Below are 21,725 nucleotides of genomic sequence, written 5' to 3' on the forward strand. Positions count from 1 at the left end.
TTTTCTTGAAGTTGTAAGTGTACAAGTTACTAATTGTAATAATAAACAAAGTATTAAAAAAAGTATAGTCTTCTGCTGTTCAAAGACATCAAGTATAACATAACTGGCATTCAGTTACAAAGAGTATCATTTTCATTGCTTTTTGTGTACACCACGAGAAGAGTAGAATTGTGCCAGCTAAAATTTGGCCAGTCCATGTAAACACTAAGTCTTACTGCGTGATAAAACTTTCTGCCAAAATGGTCAAACTTCTTTGGATAACTATCTGTTATTTGAACAGTCTTCTACTAAACTACCAACAGAACCAGGAATTGAGACATTTTCTTAATTTGGCACTTTGTATTGACTCCGTCTCATCAGAATAGAGGCAGACATTGGTTGAACTGCTCTGACATGTTGAAGTAGATGATAATTAATACACTCTACTGATTTTCTGAATATTGATGTCTTGACTTTCACCATGTTCATCAATGTCCCTGTTGTACTGGATGGGGAATCCAAAAACTTCCCACTTTATGGACTGGATTTTGTTTGTTTGTGGGGTTTTTTTAAGTAGTGTCAGTGATGAAAAACCAAAACAAAACACTAAACCAAACAAAACAACAAAAAGACCCCCAAAATTTACCCAGTTTGGAATAACTTTGTTAACATTACTTTTTTAAATGCTAACTTACAAATAGCTACGCCACGCAAATGAAAGGATTGGAACGTGTTTGGTATAAAGAACTGCTCAAACATGACCACTTTTCATGTTCTGATCTCAGGTACATGGTTGGTGCACAGCACACAATGCCAAACAGTGTTATCCAAACAAGAATAAATGCATACCTTTCCAGGATAAATGTACATTTACACGTAGACTGTGGGACAGTGATTTTGACCAAATTTAGACCTGCCTGTGACCTGCTTGTTCATACTCAAAGGCAGCAGCAGTGCAGTGGCTTCACTTGGCATTACACCAGATGTGCGTATTACATGACACAGTGGGGTGAAGTGTAAGAGACACTGCTCTGCCATTCTGCAAAATTCACCACACCAGGGAAGCAGCCAGTACTCCAGGAAGAGACTGACTTCCATTGGAAGCCCATTGACCTGCTGGGATTTTAATGCACAATAATCTTGTCTAATTCCCACTGTGTCCTTCATGCTACAACTTAGAAGTTTCTAAGAGACATTTACAGGTGACCACAGTATTGTGAAGTATCTGCATTTAATAAGAATTAATGATTTTCATACCCAGTTGGAATACAGCTACAGGATATCACCAAAGTCAAACCAACAGGAATCATTAAACTGCTTTATCTGTTCCACCTTTTCCGCAAGTTTTATTTGTCCCAAAACATAAGAAAAGCTGTTTTTCACATGCTGATATTATTTTCTAGTACAAAATATCACAATTGTTTCTAAATAGGTTTTGTAGTAAGATTAAGCTATGCTGTATGCCCTTGCCAAGCTTCATTTTTGATCAAATGAGCTGCTGGGGTTTTAATTATCAATATATAGCATACAGCTATCTTTAAAAATAAATCTAAACAGAATCTAATTAATCCTAAAGGCACACAGCATTACTGTACAACACTAAATATGCTGGAGAAAAATTTTGACAAAACTATTATCAGGAAATGGTTTGGTCTGCTTAGAAGTTTCTCTATTTGCCAATTCTCACATGAACACTTCAACACAAATGTTAATGTAACATACTTTAAAATATGGCAAACCTTTCAGATGCAATTTTAATAACTAGGGTAAAGTTAAGTCTCACCTTAGCATTCTTTATCACTATTGCCTTAAGAATGGTCCCCAGTTCTACTCTGTGCATGCTCACTGCATATGACACTCAGATCCTAAGAAACTGTTTTGCTAGTGTCTTTTTGAACATCACTGTTGTTTAAACATCACTATTGTTCCTCAGTCAGAGGGCCTCAATGCATTTTTCAGAGCTGATTTTAGAGGAACAAGAAACTAAAACCCAAACCCATATACCCTTTCTGATAAGGACATGAATACTAGAAGAGAATTTTATATACATTTGGTTAACAAGATTTATTATAGATTATGAAGACTTTTTTTTTCTATGCAAAACAGATGTCCATCTTAAGTGAATAATGACTTACTCAGGTGGGCAAGGCTCAGTGTTGCAGGCTCTTTGGTTTTCTGGAGGCTTACTGTCAGGGTCACAGTAATTGTTTTGTACAACGGAGCTGTCATCCAGCCTTTTACACACCACCTCTTGTTTCTGGACACCTTGGGATGAAATGAAAGACCATTAATTAATCATTCTTGTTCTTATACTTTTTGAGTTTAATTGTATTTCACCTATTGATTATTAATTCTACCATCCCACTTTATTTGGTCGAAGTCTATAGCAGTGAGAATTTAAATTGACTGAATGCCCCCTAGCCACAATAATTTTTAAATTTTCCTTCAATTTCAGGCTACCTCACTCAGAGAGGAATTTAAGATTCTGTTGTTTTCTTAAAGGTAATATATTTATAGATTTACTAGAAGTTTGTTTTTTATATACATTGTACAAAATTCATTCTCTCTCTGCCATTGTTTCCTAGTAAAGACACTTAAATTTTCAAAGAAAACATCACCAAATAGAATTCAGTTACACTTCAATGTTAAATTATTGTTTATGTGCCCTGGTTCAAAACCAACCAGAAATACTGGGAAACAGTGTTGTATTTTCATACGTTATCCTACAAATTTTTTCAATAAAATAATAGAATTACAATTAATTCTGAAAGAGGCAGTTTGTCGCTGTGAATACTCATTTTGCCTGACACTTCCAGCTCCTATTTAATTGTTAACCATCAACAAGGTAATTTAGAATTTATCCTTATTCCCACATTATGGTATATCACTGTCAAGGCAACATGATAAGGTGGTTTACTAAGCAAAATTTCTGTGGGTTTTTTTAAGCAGTAAAGAACCACTAACCAGTGTAGTGTTGCAGGGAGTAATACACACTGCCTTCCTCCTCTCTTAAAAACATGCTATAAGATGTTTGTTAGCATTAAAAATGTGTATTTGCAATTCACCTGCAGTTTTTATTGAACATGTGTAGCTATAAAACTGAAACAATGGGATTATTTGTATTATAAAAGCTTCAAAAAGTTCTGTATCTTTCTTTAAAGGTTCTGTACCTTTCTCTTCTCTAAAAGAGATATATTTATTTAACTTATTCAAAAATGTGAAATGCATTCAATTAAGTGGAGATTAAAACCTCCTGGCGTCAAATATCTGCCCTTGTAGGAGGAAGTAATATCCTCCTTTTGCTCTTGAAAAATAAGTGAAAGATCTAAATATATGAGAAGCTGTGACAAGATTCACTTTTAATTCTATAATCAATGCAAAAACTGCCAACAGATGACAATAATTCAAAACAGACCTGACAAGGAAAGTACAAATATTTCTAGAAATTTTCTGCTCACATTTCACTACAATAAGAAATAGTATTTAACAGCTCTAGACAACCAACAATGCTAGTAATATGGCTAGTAACTGCTAGCTGATATCGAATTTATGTTTATTTCTGACTAATGATTTATCATTTTTACCACAAACTGCCTTAATTCTCTTGGTTGAATAGGCTAAATGTGGCCTTCATAATGATATTTTCCTCAAATATATTTGGTTAAATATAATTTATACACACTTTAGAATTAAGCATTCTAATAAAGCATGCCATTCTCATAAATGTACTTATAGCATTGATATCACTGTTATATTTTTAGTGAATTTCCTACTGGGATCAGAAACATTTCCTTCTAGAATTTGGCTAAACATTTGCACTCTTAATTTTTGGGGAATTTTGTAACAAGAAAATATTCTAAAGTTCTGTGATCGCAAAGTATTACTGTGCTCAGCTTTAAAAAAAAATTCAAGTGTGTTATTTACTGAATGTTGTGCAGGTAGCATACCACTTGTAAAACAGTAATCACCCTATTCACTTACAGTGAAAAATCTTTAATTGATGCCAGGAGATACATTAATCCATTTTTAAATGTTCTGCAGCATCTTGTCATGCAGTATAGAAACTTTACATAATTGGTATCTAATTATAATGTTACGCAATTAAAAAATCTGAGAGAAAAAAATCTGATTATAACTTTTAAGACAAGAAAAAGAAATGGAAAATGCTAGAAGTGCTGTTTTTATCTAGACAATAGCTACAGCTTCATTATGCCCTGTATTGAAAAACTATTTTTAAATTATGAACTCTTCCCTGAGTATATGGTCTCTCTTAAAAGCAATCTAAAAAGCACAGATAAACATATTCACTTAAACTCTGTGTTAGACAAAAACGTTCTGCTTTCAAATCTACAGATTTTTAGTTTATAATAAAAGACATAAAATGTCCTCATCACTGGTCAGTGCAATCCTAATAGAAAACAAAACTCCAGTGGTTTAGTGACCATAATCTCCAGGGAACTGAAATGCTTTGCCGATTTCAATTCACAAATAGTTTGCATGATTTTCAGCAGCCAAATTTTAAATTACATGGAGCACATTTTATTCTTGAATTAAAATTGCAGGCATTTAAATGCTGTATCTATTTTTAAAAGCAATCCCAAAGTTTGTGGCTTGTATTTGCAACAGTTAATTATAAAGATGCCAGTACCAATACACAGTCAATCTTGCATCACTAAAACTAGTGCATGCTGGTTAACCCAGACATATTTTCTGGGCTCACTCATCAGATCACAAGATGTTCATCTCAGAGCCAAACTTACATTTTCTTTGATGAGGAAATGTATATTTTATTTGCCTAAAGACAGTTTTATAATTCATCTGAGGGCATGAAAGAAAAACATAGTAGGCATCACTCTACATGGGTTATGAACAGCAAAGAAAATTGAACAGCAATCAATTTAGTTATGATAGTAATAGTATGCTGACTACTTTATAAAAAACCCATGAATATCTAAGATGTTTAATTCATCTGGAGATGAACTCTAATAGAATGAATGAAATCCTAACCAGTTCTTAGGACTACTGACAAATTCCAGATGACAAATGCTGTCATTTGTTGCCATAATTAAGCATGAAAGAAATTAGAAAGAGAGTAGGCAGTTATTTGAGTTATTTTTACATGCATAAAACATAAAAAACATGAAGGACTTATTTCCTTTGCTGGATTTTTTTAAATACCACCAGAAGTTCACTGCCTTATTAAGAGTATTTGTGGATCTGAACAGAGTAACTTGCTCTTGGAAAGTTACAAGACATAAGGAAAGACATGCCTGAGAGTAAATAAACTATAATTCTGTAATCTACAACTGATATAACTGCCCTTTCACTTTCCAGAATTCATTGTATTGTTTCAGTTCCTATATCTACATATCATATTTTTCATTTTCTCTGTGTTTCTCATTAAATAATATTCAGGTCCTTAAAGAAAATCTTCTGTTGTTGCCATCAATTTTTTTCTGATTTCCCTCTGTTCTCTCCTCTCCCACTCCTCTCTCAATAGGTAATTTAGCACTGTCATTCCAGTATTCTCTGGCATTGCTTTCATTTAGTCTTGTCCAGGTTTGCCACTGGCTACAAAGACCTACCAATATGAGATAATAACAAACTATTTTTCTTGAAAGACTTTTTTTTCTTTTATTTTATTTGAAAACCCTTGCTGCAGAAGGGCTATTAGTGTACTTTCAGGAAAAAAGGGAATTAACATGAAGAATACATGTAGATCAGCTTTACATAACGTTCCCAGAAGAAAAAAACGAGCTCAGACAATATAAATTTGTATTGTAAAGGAAAACTTTTCAATACAGAAAATACAGGTTCTTTAGCTCTTCAAAAGAAGAGCTGCAATTCTGGATCCCCAAGCCTAAGAAAAATACTGATATTAAAAATAAATGCAATTATATTCTTGTCCTACATATAAGCATAAGAATCCTAGATAAATAAGAGCTGTCTGTCATCAGACAAGCCTTTTTAACTGTCTGGTAAATCTGAAGAACCTCTGTTTAGGAAAAGAAGATTGAAAATATCATCTCAGACTTTGGAGATTTGATTTCTTCTTGATTTCTTGTACAGTGAGCATCAAGGTCAGTGGAAGAAAAATTATGTGTACTTTTCTCCTTTAACATGATTATAACTACAAAATACATAGTTTACAATCTCTCATAGAATGGGTCAGGTTGGAAGGGACCACAGTGGGTCATCCAGCCCAAACTCCCTGGTCAAGCAGAGTCATCCTGGAGCACACAGCACGGGATGGTGTCCAGACACTTCTTGAGTATCGGCTGTGAGGGAGAATCTACAACCTCTCTGGGCAACCTGTTCCAGTGTGTGGTCACCTGCACAATAAAGAAGTTCTTCCTCATGTCCAGCTGGAATTTCCTGTCCATCAGTTTATACCTCTTGTTCCAGTGCCTCTTGTTCCATTGATTGGCACCACTGAGAAGAGCCTGGATCCATCCTTTTGGCAGCATCCTCCAGGAGCTCCACGTTTCTCTTGTCCTGGGGAACCCAGAACTGGACACAGCACTGCAGGTGAGGCCTCACCAGGACTGAGGAGAGAGGCAGCATCACCTCCCTCCCCCTGCTGTCACAGCTCTTCCTAATGTCCCCAGGATCCCACGGGATTTCTTGGCCCCCAGGACACGCTGCTGGCTCATGGACAGCTTGCTGTCCACCAGGACCCCCAGGTCCTTCTCCTCAGAGCTGCTCCCCAGCAGGTCAGTCCCAGGCTGTGCTGGTGCCCGGGGTTGTTCCTCCCCAGGAGCAGGACCCTGCACTTCCCTTTGCTGAATTTCAGATGGTTCTTCTCTGTCCCTCTCTCCAACCTGCCGAGGTCCTTCTGAAGGGCTGCACAGCACTCCAGGGTATTGCCACTGCTCCCAGGTCTGTGTTCTCAATGAACTTGCTGAGGAGGCATCTGCCCTTCAGTTCGATGATGAATAAGTTAAACAAAACTGGGCCCAGTATTGAACTCTGGGTGACACCACCAGTGCCAGGCCTCCAACTGGACCTTCTGTCACCGATTATGACCCTCTGGGATCTGCCATCCACTTCACTAGCTGTTCATCCAGTCCACACCTCCTGAGTTTCCCTGTGAGAAGGTTGTGAAAGGGCATTGAAAGCCTTGCTGAAGCTGAGGCAGACAATGCCCACTGCTGTCTCCTCATCCATCCAGGTAGCTGTTTCATTGTAGAAAGCAATCAAACACCTGATTGAGTGAACCCATGCTGACTATTCCTGATAACCTTGTCTTCCATGTGGACGAAGATGGCCTCCAAAATGAGGTGCGCCATTACCTTCCCAGGGATTCTGGCCTGTAGTTCCCTGGGTCCTATTTCTTTCCCATTTTGAAAACTGGGGTGACATTTCCTTTCTTCCAATCCTCAGCATCTCTCCTGATTGTCATCATCTTTGAAAGGTGATCATGAGCAGCCTTGTTATGGTGTGCACCAGCTCTCTTGTCACTAGTGGATCCATTCCATCAGGGCCCATGGACTTAAGTAGGTCTGTCTAGTTGTTTCAGACCAAATCCTCCTTCACTAAGGAAATGTCTTCCTTCCAACATTCCTTCACCCTGGTCTCCCCAGTCAGGGATCCCTGAGACCTGGTCTTGTCAGTGAAGACAGATGCAAAGGCACTCAGTGACTCTGCCCTCTCATCTATCTCTCTTACCAGGGTCCTGTTCTCATTTAATAATGAGCTCAGATGATCTTTTTTTTTCCCTTCTTTTGTTACTGATGTATTTGAAAAGACCCTTTTTATTATCCTTGACATCCTTAGCCAAGTTCAAGTCTAGCTGGGCACTGGCCTTTATAGCCTCATTTGCATTTACCCTGACCACTTCTCCATATTCACTCCAGGTGGCCTCACCCTGCTTCCATCTCCTATGTATTTTCTGTTTATACTTGAGTATTGACAGAAGCCTTCATTCATCCATTCACAGAGGTGTATTGCCTCATTGGCTCAATTTCTTTCCCATTGTGATTCATCATTCCTGAGTTTGATGTAAATGATCCTTGAATATCCATCCACCCTTCTGGACCTCTCTTCCCTGCAGGGCCTGTTCCTATGGGATCCTTCCAGAACGATAGGCTAAAATTAGCTCTCCTAAAGTCCATGGTTATAATCTTTCTTGCAGTCCCAATGCTGCTGTTATTTCAATACAGAACTCTACAATCTCATGGTCATTACAGCCAAGGCTATATATCCTTCATATAAGATTTTCTTCTGCCTTTTAGAGGCAATCTGAACATGTAACTGTTTCTTTTATGAACTCTAACTTAACTCCTAGATCATTCTATTGAGAATACAGGGGGACAGGAGGTATAATGTCTGCTGTAAAGAGCCTATTGATTTCAGGTGACTGGATGAGTTTCCACATGAGAAGATAAAATTCCTTGAATGTGTCAGAGGTCAGAAATTCCAGAGGGCTATGCATACAATAATGAACTCATAATTAGCAAATAAGAGTGTAATATATGCTTTGAGTTGCTCAGTACCATCAGAAAGACACAGAGGAGGTAGGAATGGAATCCAGAGCTCTGGCATTGTATTAAACTGTCATAAACAGGAAATCTTTCTTCTCTTTCCTACAGTTCCACTTACTGTGCTCTTCCTATTCTTCAAAGTCAAGACAGGACCTAGAAGAGAGGTCCTGTTTGAAAAGTTAAAGTGTTTTATTGTTCTGATGTGACTCCTCCGCACAGCAAAGATGAACATAATATAAAGACAGCATATTACTATTCAGTCAAAGATTGTAGGTTTCTCCCAGCTTGCTCTTAGCTTGTTCCTTGACTCCTGTCTGCTCTAGACACCCCTTTCCAAGATAAGGCAGGTCTAGAAAGAGCTGAATGCAGTGGACTGCTCTCAAAACACTATGAAGAGGAAACAGCAGTAAAATCAGACACTTCTGCAATATAAAAACTCCAAAACTATTTAAACTTTGTACTGCCACAATGTCTTTATGCTCTGCTTTAAGACACTCAACACATATGCTCAAGTTCACTTAGGTTATTACATCAAGTAATACACATATTTTAAGAGTCACTAAGCAGTGAGGAAATGCTTAAATCACTAAGTCATTCAGTAATGCAGATACAGATAAAGTGATTTCGAAAGAACTAGACTTAAGCAGTCTTGAGTGGACATAAGGTAGCCTGTTAAAATGGTCACTGGTCAATTAGGCTCTATTTAGTAGAATATTTGTGTTAGCTAAATTTTCCTGTTAAAGTCTCTTCAGCCTTTGTCTCCCTTTTCTTTTTTCCTCAACTTCTCTTTAGAATTGTGTCTTCTTTTGGGATACGGTGAAAGGTGTTTCATAAGCTGAGGGAAATAGGTTCTCTCATGGAGAAAGCAGATACATTTTTAACATGAATTATAGCTACAATGAAATATATGTTTATGAGTACAGTGCTCAGTGAAAATAAGCGACCATAATATTTCCTTTTATTAAGCTGAAAGAGAGGAGAGAAAATGCATGGTTTGGCCACCATAAGCTACCAAATAAAATCTCTCCTCCACTTCCTCTGAGTTTAAATTAATCAATATATGCCACTTTTAGGGATTCACTAATATTCCACAGAATTCAAAGAATTCCCTTGAAATCTAATTAATTACATCCAAATTTTTAAATCTTGCAAGTGCGTATTCCTTCAGAGCCAATTAGTTTTTCCACTATATTTTGTCAAATCTGTGAAAAGGCAATGACCTTCCTGACAGAATATCCATGGCTAAAATCTTGTCTCTACTTAAATCAATGGGAGTTTTCCCAGGAATTCAGAAAGATCATTAGCTCATCACCATCACAAAAAATAGGATCTGGCAGTACTTTTAAGGTTCTGATAATTGGTACTTACTTTCTCTGTGAGCTAGGCACTTTTCTTCTTTATATATCTCCTTCTAAAGGGTTTTTTTCACTGCCATTACATACTTACCATTACTAAAATTGTATTTAAAAATTATTCTGTTGCCCAGGAGTCCAACAAGCGAATAATAAAAACATTGGAGAAAGTTAGTATCCTCCTCTATTTCGTTTCCAGACTTTCTCCCATGGCACAGAAAAGAATTTATGTTATTCTTTGTGTACTATGTATATCTAGGCTGTACTTAAACTGCATACTAGTACCAGCTACAGCAGCTTCCAGTAGAAAGGTATGATGAATACCTCCCATAGACAGAAAAAAACAAGAAAGCAACAAGTATTTGGTCCAAAGGTTTAAAAATATGGTGTCTTCTTCTTGATAAGGGCTATCCACAGTGCTGTAGAAACTGAAATTTTGAGATGCATTTAAAGCATTCTCCCATATTTTCTGGAACAGAGGTATGCTGGGGAGATGATCCATTCAGTCTCCAGAGAGAAGAAGGATACTGCTCACACAGCACTTCTACTCACCAGTACTTGCAGCAACAATGGTGTTGGCTTTGAAGGAAGCCAACTGTCCTGCTCTGCCAGCCAGGGGTAAAGAATTGCATGGGGGGCCACTAGAGGGAGGATTAGGAATACAGTAAATTGTCATCAAAAGCCACCCATGATGAACCGCATGGGACAACCTACAAATCTGCAACAATTCTCAGATATTGCTACAGGCTGGCAAGTAAAATCCAATTGTTATCATCTTCTGCAGAGGAGCTGCCAGTTTGCATCCTAAGCTTTGGTGGCTGGAGGATAGGATGGCTGACTAGGATTGTGTGAACCACACCTACAAACACACAAAGCCACATCTCCTTATTTACAGATGCCTATTTTGCCTTCTCACTTTTAATCTCCTTAGTTAAAATTTCTCATGTCCTTTATCAACAAAGCTTCCAGGAAAAACAAACATACCAGCTTCTAGAGAGTCTCAGAAGTATTAGCAGAGAGTGACACTGTGCCAAGATACACTGTATTTAACAAAAAGATCTGAACATATTAAAGGTACTTGAAACCAACAAGATCCCTGTGATTAAAATAAATGTTCATTAAGATTTGAGGTATACCTGAAAGAAACCTTTTCAATTAGTCACCTAGACAATTATACAGTGAAGTGTATCTTGCAATTCAGTTTACCCTGTAGCTTGACTGTCTTACCTCCTGCACAAGTGGCAGAACATTCTGACCAAGGCAGATGATTCCATGCAAAGCCAACCTCATTGTCTCCGCTGCCAGTGCGAGAGATCGGAACATTGAATTTATATTTTATCCCCAAATTCTGTTCCTGCAGCAGAATCTGTAGTTGAAAACAACTGGTTATAGCATTAAAGCAGCCAAGCAGAAGGCAAACAGAGTGACATTTATTCTAGGCATGTGTTATGTTCTGCTGAGTGGGAAGAAAGTAATAAAGGAAGCCACAGTAGTTCTTTTTAGATATTCCCCAAAAGAATCTGTACTAACTTTTCAAACATATGCAGAACAAAACTATTATTGTCCGAGGTGAGCTTTATCTTTTCTTTCTCCCTTAGCACAACTTTATTATTTCTGTCAGTTCTTTATTCCTGACAAAATTTCATAATTTTGCTAGCGTCATAAATTTTACAAATTTTGCTAGTTTTCATAAAATTAATGTCTTCGTGGAAATTAACTTGAGAGCTGAATAATTATGGGAGGTCAAAGCTGAAAAAACCCATTATTGTAGAAACATGCAGCAATTTTAAATGAAGTCTTGGGAGAAGTACAATCCACAAATCCACATAGTTTTGAACCTATCTCTTCCCTTGTTAGCACTTCTAGTGACTTCAGCACAGTACATTACTTCTAGTAATATTAGTAACACCAACAGAGTGTTGCTGAGACCACTGTTTTGCCCTAATGCAATAGGCAACAGCATAAACTTGGTGGAATTACACCTGTGATTCCCTCAAAAGAATAACACAACTCTCACTGCAGCCATGTCACTGTGGTCAACATAGACAAAAGTGCAACAATCACCATGAGTTTTGTCTATCCTCACTGTTGAACTGCACTTCTACAGTTTACCTGTCCAACATAGCCTTTGACTCTCTATCAAACTTCTTTTTTCATTGCTAATAACACAAAATCAAGTTAGATTAAGCAATCTGACTCACCTTAGAGCTATTTTTCATCCATTTCTACTTTCTTTTACATTTTGCAGAGGCACACCTGCCTACCTCCACATGGCAAAAGAGCAGAGAACTTTCAGAAACAAAGTCAATGACACAGACTGAATGAAAGAAGCTACCATAATTGTGGAACTTATTCTGTATGCACTGTCTAGCCTGTGCACAGCTACAGAAGAAAAAAAGATTATCCAAGTGTTTGAAAATGCTGTCTAAAATTTGGATATCCGTGCAACAATTATTCTCTGCAAAAAAAAATCTTATCTGTCTCAAGCAATCACTGAACTGCAAATCCGGCAGCTGTCTGAATACACTGGGAAAATATCAACTTGTTCTCATACTCCTCCTCAACATAGTAGTGAAACAGCAGGCCTGTTGTCAGGATGCTGGTCATATCTTCTGTTTCATTCTCATACTTTGTAAAATCTTTTGATCAATGTATGGCACAGTAACATCCTTTAACATGGCTCATACCACCATACCCATTCTCTAATAAGGCTATATATAAATGTCACACCCAGGCCAGGCTTAAAAGTACTGAAATGTACAGAACTGTCAGGGACTGTCAAGTGTCAGCAGTATGCAGAGATATGATACATGGTCCATTCACAATTTTCGCTACCACTACTGCGAACCACACTTAAAGAGATGTGGTTCATTTTCTGTGAGGATTTCCTGATGCTCCTCTGACTTCATCCCGATTTCATAAAAATGTTTGCCAGTCAGTGCTGGAATGTAGGAAACGTGTTAAAACTCACACAAACTCCCAGCTACACAAGGTGTATATGGTTTGTAAACTCAACCTATTTTAATTTCATTCATAGCATTTTCTTTTCTCAGAACACAAATACATATTTCAAATTTCAAAAATAATTTATTATAACTTTACCATGACTATGAGGTTTTCTGAAGTAGGGCCTAGTGCTTCCAAAGACTCTGGTTCATCTGTTGGTCTCTTGTAATGGAAAGCTGTTCCAGCAACATCAAACTTTCTTGGCCAGTCAATAGTCCAGGCACCATTAATATAGTAGTCATCCTCTTCGGATTTTAAAGCTTAAAAAAAAATACAAGCCACCTAAAAATTGGAAGCAGCATTTATAATAGAGAAGCCACTGTAAATTAATCTACTAATCTGTTAGAAGTATGTGAGCTTCGGCTCTATATCACTGTTTTTTCAAGCAATATAAAGCCTTTTCTTTAGCCCTGGTGAAAATATCCCTCATGTAAATCAACATTTTTACCTCTGCAATAATCTTCAATGTCCACATTATTTCAAAGGTTTCAACATGCAGAAGCTGCATGGAATGAACCAGAATGCCTCATGCAACTTGAAATATATCTTCAACTTTAAAACTGACTCCATGTGCAATGTATTCTGAACTATATGAGATACATACATGTCCGAAATGTATAAACAATTATCAACCTCATCTTTAGATTAAGAAGCTGGGGCATGGAATTAGTACCACAGACAATGTGCAGAGGAAAGATGAAAAAAATAGAAGGGACATTGAGTCTGACATATTGTACCAGTCAGCTGTTGTTTTGTTGCCTATGCCTAATACTTTTTTTGCCTTATTAAAGCACAAATACAAGATTTTTCTACTGCAAACTGAAATATTAGGTACCTAATCTGATATACTATTTTATCCTTCCTAATTTAGAGCCTTAAAAAATGAAAGTACTGTAGATGAAACAAATTTCATAGCTAACCAACCATTAGGATGGGCAAGCACATATTATTCAGGGATTTGAATTCGATATTTTATTGATACTATTACATTAAGTTCCTAAATAGAAATCTGACATTGTATCTTAAGCTGACTATTCAGTTAATTTAGTATTGACTTCTTGATTTAAGGTGAAGATTTTAATCAAGTCTTACATGTTACATATTTTTCTTTATTTAAAATAGATAATGTTTTTAAAGAAAAATGATGATTGGAAGCCCACAGTCAAAAAGCATGTCATTTTTCATTGAGACAAATAATTGATTTTACTGGATAGGAGAAAACTTCACATCATAATGCTAAGGAGTAAGACAACCTCAGTCATCTGACATTCTACTCTCAACTACATGTGTGTGGACAGTTGGTTTACCTTAAACAGTTAGGGAAAATGCCTCAGTGATGCTGAAGTTGTCTAAAACAGATCAGAGAGCATTTATGTGGGCAGGAGAGAGTGAGAGAGGCAGTACTGTTCTACTGGTGGCAGTGATATTCAGCAGACATTAGTAACCATTTCCATTAGCACCATAAGGTCTGAGAATTAACATACATATACTATATATGCTTAAACCAATATACATCCAGAAGAAAAGCAGTTAATTTTTTACCTGACTGTCAAAGGAAAATGCATTTTCATTCTCTAAGTACATTTACCTAATGTTAGTTGTGAACCACAGGTGAAGGCCACAGTTCGGAACAGCAGTCCAACAATTACATGCTAATAATTATGCAGTGGCATAATGCTAGCAGCATATGAGATAGAAGGAACAAGTTCATTTTCGTCATCAAATCATTTATGACAACCCAAAATGCAGGAAGCCCACAGAAAATCCTCATAAGAGGAATATAAAGCCAGGTGTCACCCAGGATCAAGCCATTTAAGGGAAGGTAACAGCACTACTAAATATGCAGTTTTTTCTTCAGCTCTGAACACAGACAGTTTTGTTACTGCTTGGTTATCTAGTGCAGAAATCAGTTAAAATATTGTACTGTTTGTGCAGCTGCAGAAACGGGCTTTTGACTAATTTTGTCACATAACTAGGAGCAATACTGGTGATAAAATGACCAGCCAGATCAAGGTGAGAGAGGACAGGTGCTAACTGAGCTAATGGAATTGTCTAACTGCGCTCCAAATTTGAGGTCATGGATTTCAAAAGAACTGCATTCTAGTTTAAGGAACTATGGGTTGTTTGCTGTGAGTGAGTTTGAAAGCCTGAGTTTGAATAAAGGAGCTGGTGGGACAACTACAGAGGAAGAGGGGTTTATTTTTTGTGTGTGTGTTAGAATCATAGAATAGGGAAAGGACCTTTAAAGGTCCTCTAGTCCAACCCCCTGCAAGAAGCTGGGACATCAACTAGAACACGTTGACTACTAAAAAACTGAGAAGGTTTAGTATACTTTCAAGTGGAAAAATTGATTTCTTAGACTGTGATCATGTATTCAGCAGCACTGCACGTAAGAGAACATATAATAATATGTGTAAATGATTATTTTCAGCAGAACCAGTTCTCTAATCTCGTTCACAGTGTGGCCACACAAAGAGCTGTCCTGGAACAACAGGGGGTACTCCATAAAGACAGAGAAGGAGCTGTGAAGTCGACACTGCCACTAAAGAAACATCCATAAAACAATACCCTTGGGTTATGTATTTGAACATACTAAAATCATTTTAACTACCAATTCTCACTGACTGGTTCCTTTAAGGGAATAGGCTAACCAAAACCTTCCTTTACCCAGAAACTGGTAACCCTAAAACAGAGATCTGGTTCACAGTCACAGAACAAAATACCCCATAAGGTATAATAGATAAAATGGCACTTTTGAAAGCTGGAATCACAAGAAACCAGTAAAGAAGACCCAATTTTGTAGACAGGGCTCTGTGGCATGAGAGAAGATAGTGAGGAGAGAGCCTGAAAGCCTTTGGAATCCCTTGAAACTGTGATAGGCACATGAAAAAAAGTGTTTATGTACAACTTCACATTTTTAGATCTGTGGCCAGATTATATATCAATGATGTTGTATGTATTTTCTATTTAAACCAAAAAATTTGCCTTTTTAATTTACTTTATTCAGACGGTGCCAATCGAAATGCTTTTCCAGATTTCTGTCCACTGCTTTATTCTTAGAGAGGAATAACAATCAATTATAGCAGCATCTTTGTCCTGTTTTTCAGCTGTTCATCAAAGAGTTCTTGGCAGAAAACGACAATGACAGGCTATATAGCACAACTCCCTGGCACCACCTCTGCTTGAAACTCAGCGCAGGATACAGAAACAAACTTACACGTGGTATATTTCGACATGGAGGAGGGGCCTTGGGAAGTGTGATGCTGAAAGAATAGCAATCACTCAACTGCTGGTAGTGTTATTAATCCTGCAGAATGGAAGGAGGTTGACTATCTGCTGAATTACAGAAGGGTGGGGGCAGGCAGAAAGAAAGGTAAAAGGTGTAGTAAAAGGCACCATCATTGTCAATATAATCCACTAAGGAATTGATGTTCTGATGAAGATAATTGCCTTTCTAATTCACACTCACAGACATCACAATGCCTTCCAACACCTTAGAGCTATTTATCAAGTACACAGACTAGAGACTGAAAGAAGTAGCCTCAGCAACTGCTTTACAGCTTAAACAGGTAATAGCTTTTGCTAGTGTTAATTTCTTAGTTTGCTGTACAACTAATCAGCCCTCTAATCTATTTCTGACTAAGAAATTAGTGTTCTTCTACCACTGTCAACTGACTGCTATGCAAACCAAGATACATAAACTTTCAGCCAAGCACATTGTCTTGAGTTTGACTAAGTCAGATTTGTAAATATCAGTATTAAAAAAACAGAAAGCACACTTAACAGTCTCTAGAGAAATCAATAAGAATCTAGGAATCTGAATTTGATTCTGTGTTTTACAGTAGGCTTTCTGAATTATTTCAAGGATCACATAGTTTTTCTGCACCTATTTTCCTTACCTACAAACCAGGAATGGTATCTAGTGCTGTGTAATTGATACATTAAATTCCCTTGAAGTAAAGAGACAGGATTGTTAGCATTTAAGTGACTATGGCTGCAGATGAAATAAAATTGTGTTTTAAAACAGTTTAATCCCCCAAGAGAATTTCCAGATGGAAGACAATACTTCACAGCAGGATAGGACATTGAATTTTATTTCCTTGTTACCAAGTATTTTATTTCCTTATATTAAGCATTATTTCCTCATCCACTTCAGTTTAACTCTAACACTTCATAGTGAAGTTGGCATGATTTTGCACTGAATGGACAAGGAGGAAACATCCTTAGAAACGTGGTGGATTTCAGTAACTGCATCGAAGAGAATACACCCTAACTAACTGCTAGCTGTCTGATCACAGGTTAGCTGTGTTAACAGCTAACTATTCCCTCTGCCACTTCTGCTGTGTATAAGGTTTGGTCAAACCAGGAAATGTACCTTCAAATCACAATATAAATTCTGACGTTTTACTATCTCCTATATAAAGAGTGCCCTTACCAATGTAGTTCTTTGACATTGCCACTTCTCTTATTTCAATGTGCACAGAACCTCTTGGAATTTGAATCACTTCCATATATCCTGTAAGATAAAGAAAAAATTTGTTTGATATTTTTTTACTTTCACCAATTTTAAGTTATTAAACTAATGATTAATGAATTATTTACAATTAAAAATTATTATAAGATATGGGATTCAAATATACTTGATTGTTTTCTTACAATGGAAAACTCTTCAAACTTCATACAAAAATTTTTAACTGATAGCAAGAACTTAAGTACTCAGCAATTTCTTTTTTCAACTGCTTATAAAGTATTTTTAACAGTGTATCTTAAGTAATTAACATTTAAAATGTCTTTAGGATCACAGGATAATTCAAGTGTTAGAGTACTTCAGTCAGTCATTTAGTCCAACTTCCTGCAACAAGCAGGTGTGGCTAAGAGATCAGATTGAGTTACTCAGAGCTTTATCCTGCTGGGTCATGAGAAACTCCAAAGATGGAAACTACAGCCTTTCTGGAAAATCTGATCCACTGCTAGACAGTCCTCCTGAGGAAACAGTTTTTTCTTCCATTTGGTTAGTCACCTTTCTTCTATCAGTTGATAGCTACTGTCTTGACTTCTACCCTGTACCCACCAGTGCAAAGAGCCTGGCTCTGTTTTTACCATGAGCTTCTCACAGTATTGGAAGGTTCACACCAGGTCCCCATAAACCAGGGGATTCTGAGGGCTGAGCAAAGTCCAGTTCTCTCAACCTCTTCTCACAGAGGGTCCAATGTTCCAGACCCCTGTAATCTTACTGGTCCCTTACTGGACAGAACTAACAGCAGTGCATCACTCCTGTCCCTGAATTATGGACTCCAAAATCTGGTAACATTAAGACTACAAGACTAATATTTTTCAAGTTAAGTTTTAAAATAATAGCCTATATATATTTCCTGAATTCTTAATACGATGAACTTCTGAGATTCTTCTGTATTCTTGCTATTGTAAAATTTCTTGCATGACTAACAGATTCTACCACACACAGTAAAAAAATGCACAACATTACTCTTAATATACTACCACAACTAAATAATAACAAAAAATCTTTACTAACAGAACTAAGCATTCAATAATTAAACACAGTGTTTATTTGGGATAAATCCAAACTGATACACACAAAAAAAGGAAATAGACACACAGAGGCAAAGTGAATGACCAGCAGCAATGCCTCGCTGGAAATGAAGGCAGCAGTGGTATTTGCTAAAGAGTCACCTAAAGCATTGTGGAACAGAATGTACATACCTCCTCTGGGCAATGAATCATTGAAGAAACCTTCAATGGATTCACATGTACTCCCATCTCCTCCACAAACACGGCATCTGTCTTCCTTAGCATCAGACCCCAAAATATTATCACAACCTACATGCTGAGAACAGATAAGAACAAATATTTTAGCAGGATGATGGTCATGCACCATTATTTCTAAAGTTTCTTTGAAGTGTTTCTCTCAAGTTTGAGATATTCAATTCTTATTTTTATCTACTCTATTGTTGATAACCAGTACTTTAAGTGGGTTTTCACTTGACAATGAAAGGAGATAAAAAAGGAGAAGAATGCGCATTTCACGTTGTTATCAAATATTGATTAATAAGAATCTTGCATTTCTACTGTGACTTCTAGGAAGGGATTTCACAGCGTTTTGCATATAATATATTTATTATACTTATCAATAAATGATTAGTGATGTTGTTATTTGATATTACAACAGCCTTATGCCATCTATATTTTTTTAAACATTTGCTTTGTGATCCTTAAACATTTAGACAGTATAAGTCACATTCTTAAGGCAATACAGCTTCATAGACCTTATTTCCACATACTGCAGAGAAAACTTGCAATTCTTATAAATATGAATGTAGAGTACAAATGACTTCACAGTAAGAATAAATGCAGAATGAAGCAGTGAAAATCAGAATTGCATGCTGTATTAGATGAAAAAAATTAAAATAAATGAAAATAAAGACAGAACTTTTGGGAAAAGAAAATAAAACTAGTAACAAACAAGTAGGTTATAAACAGAATAAAGACTGCAGCTTGCCAGTATTTTTCCAGCACTCATACAAAGAAGAAGGTAGCTACATAAATGTCTAGGTGTCTCTTTTTCCTGTTCTAGCAGTATTATTAGCGATCTTGTAAACAGCTAATACACACATCATAAGGAAAATTAAAATACTTTCAATAACTGACAAAATATTATTATTTTAACTATTTACATTTCAACTTACTGATTCACTAAGATGACAGACACTCAACTTTCTTCATAGTTCATCTCAACTTGAGTTTCTTTTCACCAGTTTACTAAACATGGCAAAAGCTTTTGATCTCACTATGTCATTCAATAAACATACATCTTCAGCCCTCCATTTAGCAAAGCACTTCAGCATTAAGTTAAGCTTTAGTTATGTCAGTGGTTTTGTTGAAATCAAATAATTTTTAGAGTCACCAGTACTTTTCAAATATCTAGACCTAAGTACATAATTGAATGCTTTGCTAAACTGAGGAAGCAGTGGAATGTTAATAACCAAAAAATATGACACAGAACCCTGATTCTATTGAAATTCTTGTAATGCAGTTCCATCAGAAGCTTACCAGATAACGAGATTTTTAGTAAACGGCAAATACTTACGTCACTATAGATTTTTTCCTAGAACCACAAGGCAATAGTGACAACTTTCTGTTTCATTTACATTACCAGCATGGGGGTTTTGTAACAGGATAAACTAGTTAAACAGATTAATATGTTAATATTTAGTGTTTTTCAGCCAGAGTGATGTTCTAACTGAAATGATGGAACAGGCTTTGGAAGAATGCAAGGAACCTGTTTATCTCCTGTTGCCACTTCCATCAACTCTTCAACAGAAATGATAAAGCAAGAAAAAAGATAAAATGGCAGATTCTACTACCATCTGTGAGAAATTACTGTAATTCAAATTATTTGTCTATTTTATGCAATACCTTTTTTAACTTCTTATCTCAATCTTACACTTCTACTAACAACTTGACCTGTCAGCACTCCCTTTCATGTAATACACAAGTACCATAACTAAGTACAGGTGACAGCAGACACAACAAAGTAATCCATAAGTACTTCATAAAGCATTTGTAACCTTGCATTCTCCATTGATACAGATATCCAGTGAATCAGCATTGCACTGAGTCCCATCTATTACTGCAGGGGCACGTTCAGTGTAAAAATTATACCCTTCAGCCAAGCAGTTCAATGCACATGGTTTAACCCCACCTAAACAACAAAATCAAATCAGAGGAAAAAAATTAACAGAAACTTTTAAAAGTTAAGGTTTAGTTAAAACTATTAAACAGATCTGCAATTTACAATCTTATCTCATATGTGACATATACAAGGTACACACTTTAGTTAACTTCCCCTTAATGATTTCTCAGCTTGACTCTTCACTTTTGCAAAAAAAGATTATGACAAGGTTGATTGGGTTCATAATGATGCCATTATGCTGGTACAATCCTAATTGTTATTGAACAATTTAAACCAAAAAGGATATCACTGCACTATTTGAAAAGAAAGAATAGCAACAGAATGTAGTGCTAGAAGTATATCAAAACCAAGATCAGAAAATTTCAATTGAGAATGTAGTCCTATTGAATTACATTACAGCTCACACCACAAGATCATGATAACCTTTCTAAGGCTTTTAATCTAAAATCTGTTTGTAAAACCATTTAGGCTGTTAAGCTAAAAATCATTGGGAATTCATTTTATTTGAGTCAATAAAGTACAAAAAACACAAGTTATACCCTCCAGCTTTAGCATAAGAAAAAAAAAAAAAAGTAATATTATAAATAATATAATTATTGAAGTAGTTTTTAGAGACTCCTATAAATGCTTTTACTTGTTTCTCTTTTTCCTAATACGTTCCTGACTTTAGAAAAAGCAAACTTACTTTGAGATCACTTAATACTAAACTCATCACTGTAGCATAAGAGTCATTTGCAGATCACCTATGGAATATCTAATTCTAGTATAGGTGCAGGTGGAGAATATTTTTAAAGTGAAGTCTCTACAATGATGCTGATCCCTTCACACCAAAACAAAATCTACTAGAATAGTTGTCAGCCACTGACAAAAGTACAAGCTTAAAAATCTTAGCTCATGCTATTTTAGTCAAAACATTATATTTACAAACATTACTCTCTATACAACATTTATATAATTTTGAAAACTTCACATATGACAATGGTTTTGCAATGCTAAACGTTACCTCCAGTGTAGGGTTTCCAGTTATAATACTTTCCCCGGAAAGGCATATTGTCAAAATCCGCACATTGTTTCTCTCTAAAATCACGAGCCCCTGAAGGACACGGCTAAAAAATGACACAAAATAGTTAATTTTTTCCAAATACAAACATGGAAGACAATGCTTAGATGCTTATACTGCAAATACAATCATGC

At 36.3% G+C, this 21,725-nt stretch overlaps 1 protein-coding gene across 2 annotated transcripts in view; it reads right to left on the reverse strand.

Moving 5' to 3' along the window:
* Nucleotides 1-21,725, reverse strand: part of ADAMTS6 (ADAM metallopeptidase with thrombospondin type 1 motif 6) — a 145,868-nt gene that overhangs the window by 13,254 nt on the left and 110,889 nt on the right. For both annotated transcript variants that reach the window (XM_063423009.1, XM_063423007.1), the window contains 7 exons: nt 21,535-21,637; nt 20,407-20,540; nt 18,542-18,665; nt 17,256-17,336; nt 12,917-13,080; nt 11,042-11,180; nt 2,115-2,244 (listed from right to left, as the gene is read on the reverse strand). In XM_063423009.1, the coding sequence (XP_063279079.1) occupies nt 2,115-2,244; nt 11,042-11,180; nt 12,917-13,080; nt 17,256-17,336; nt 18,542-18,665; nt 20,407-20,540; nt 21,535-21,637 (875 nt within the window). The remainder of the gene's footprint in view (nt 1-2,114; nt 2,245-11,041; nt 11,181-12,916; nt 13,081-17,255; nt 17,337-18,541; nt 18,666-20,406; nt 20,541-21,534; nt 21,638-21,725) is intronic.

The sequence above is a fragment of the Prinia subflava genome, chromosome Z (assembly GCF_021018805.1).
Source record: "Prinia subflava isolate CZ2003 ecotype Zambia chromosome Z, Cam_Psub_1.2, whole genome shotgun sequence".
In the NCBI taxonomy this organism is placed as follows: domain Eukaryota; kingdom Metazoa; phylum Chordata; class Aves; order Passeriformes; family Cisticolidae; genus Prinia; species Prinia subflava.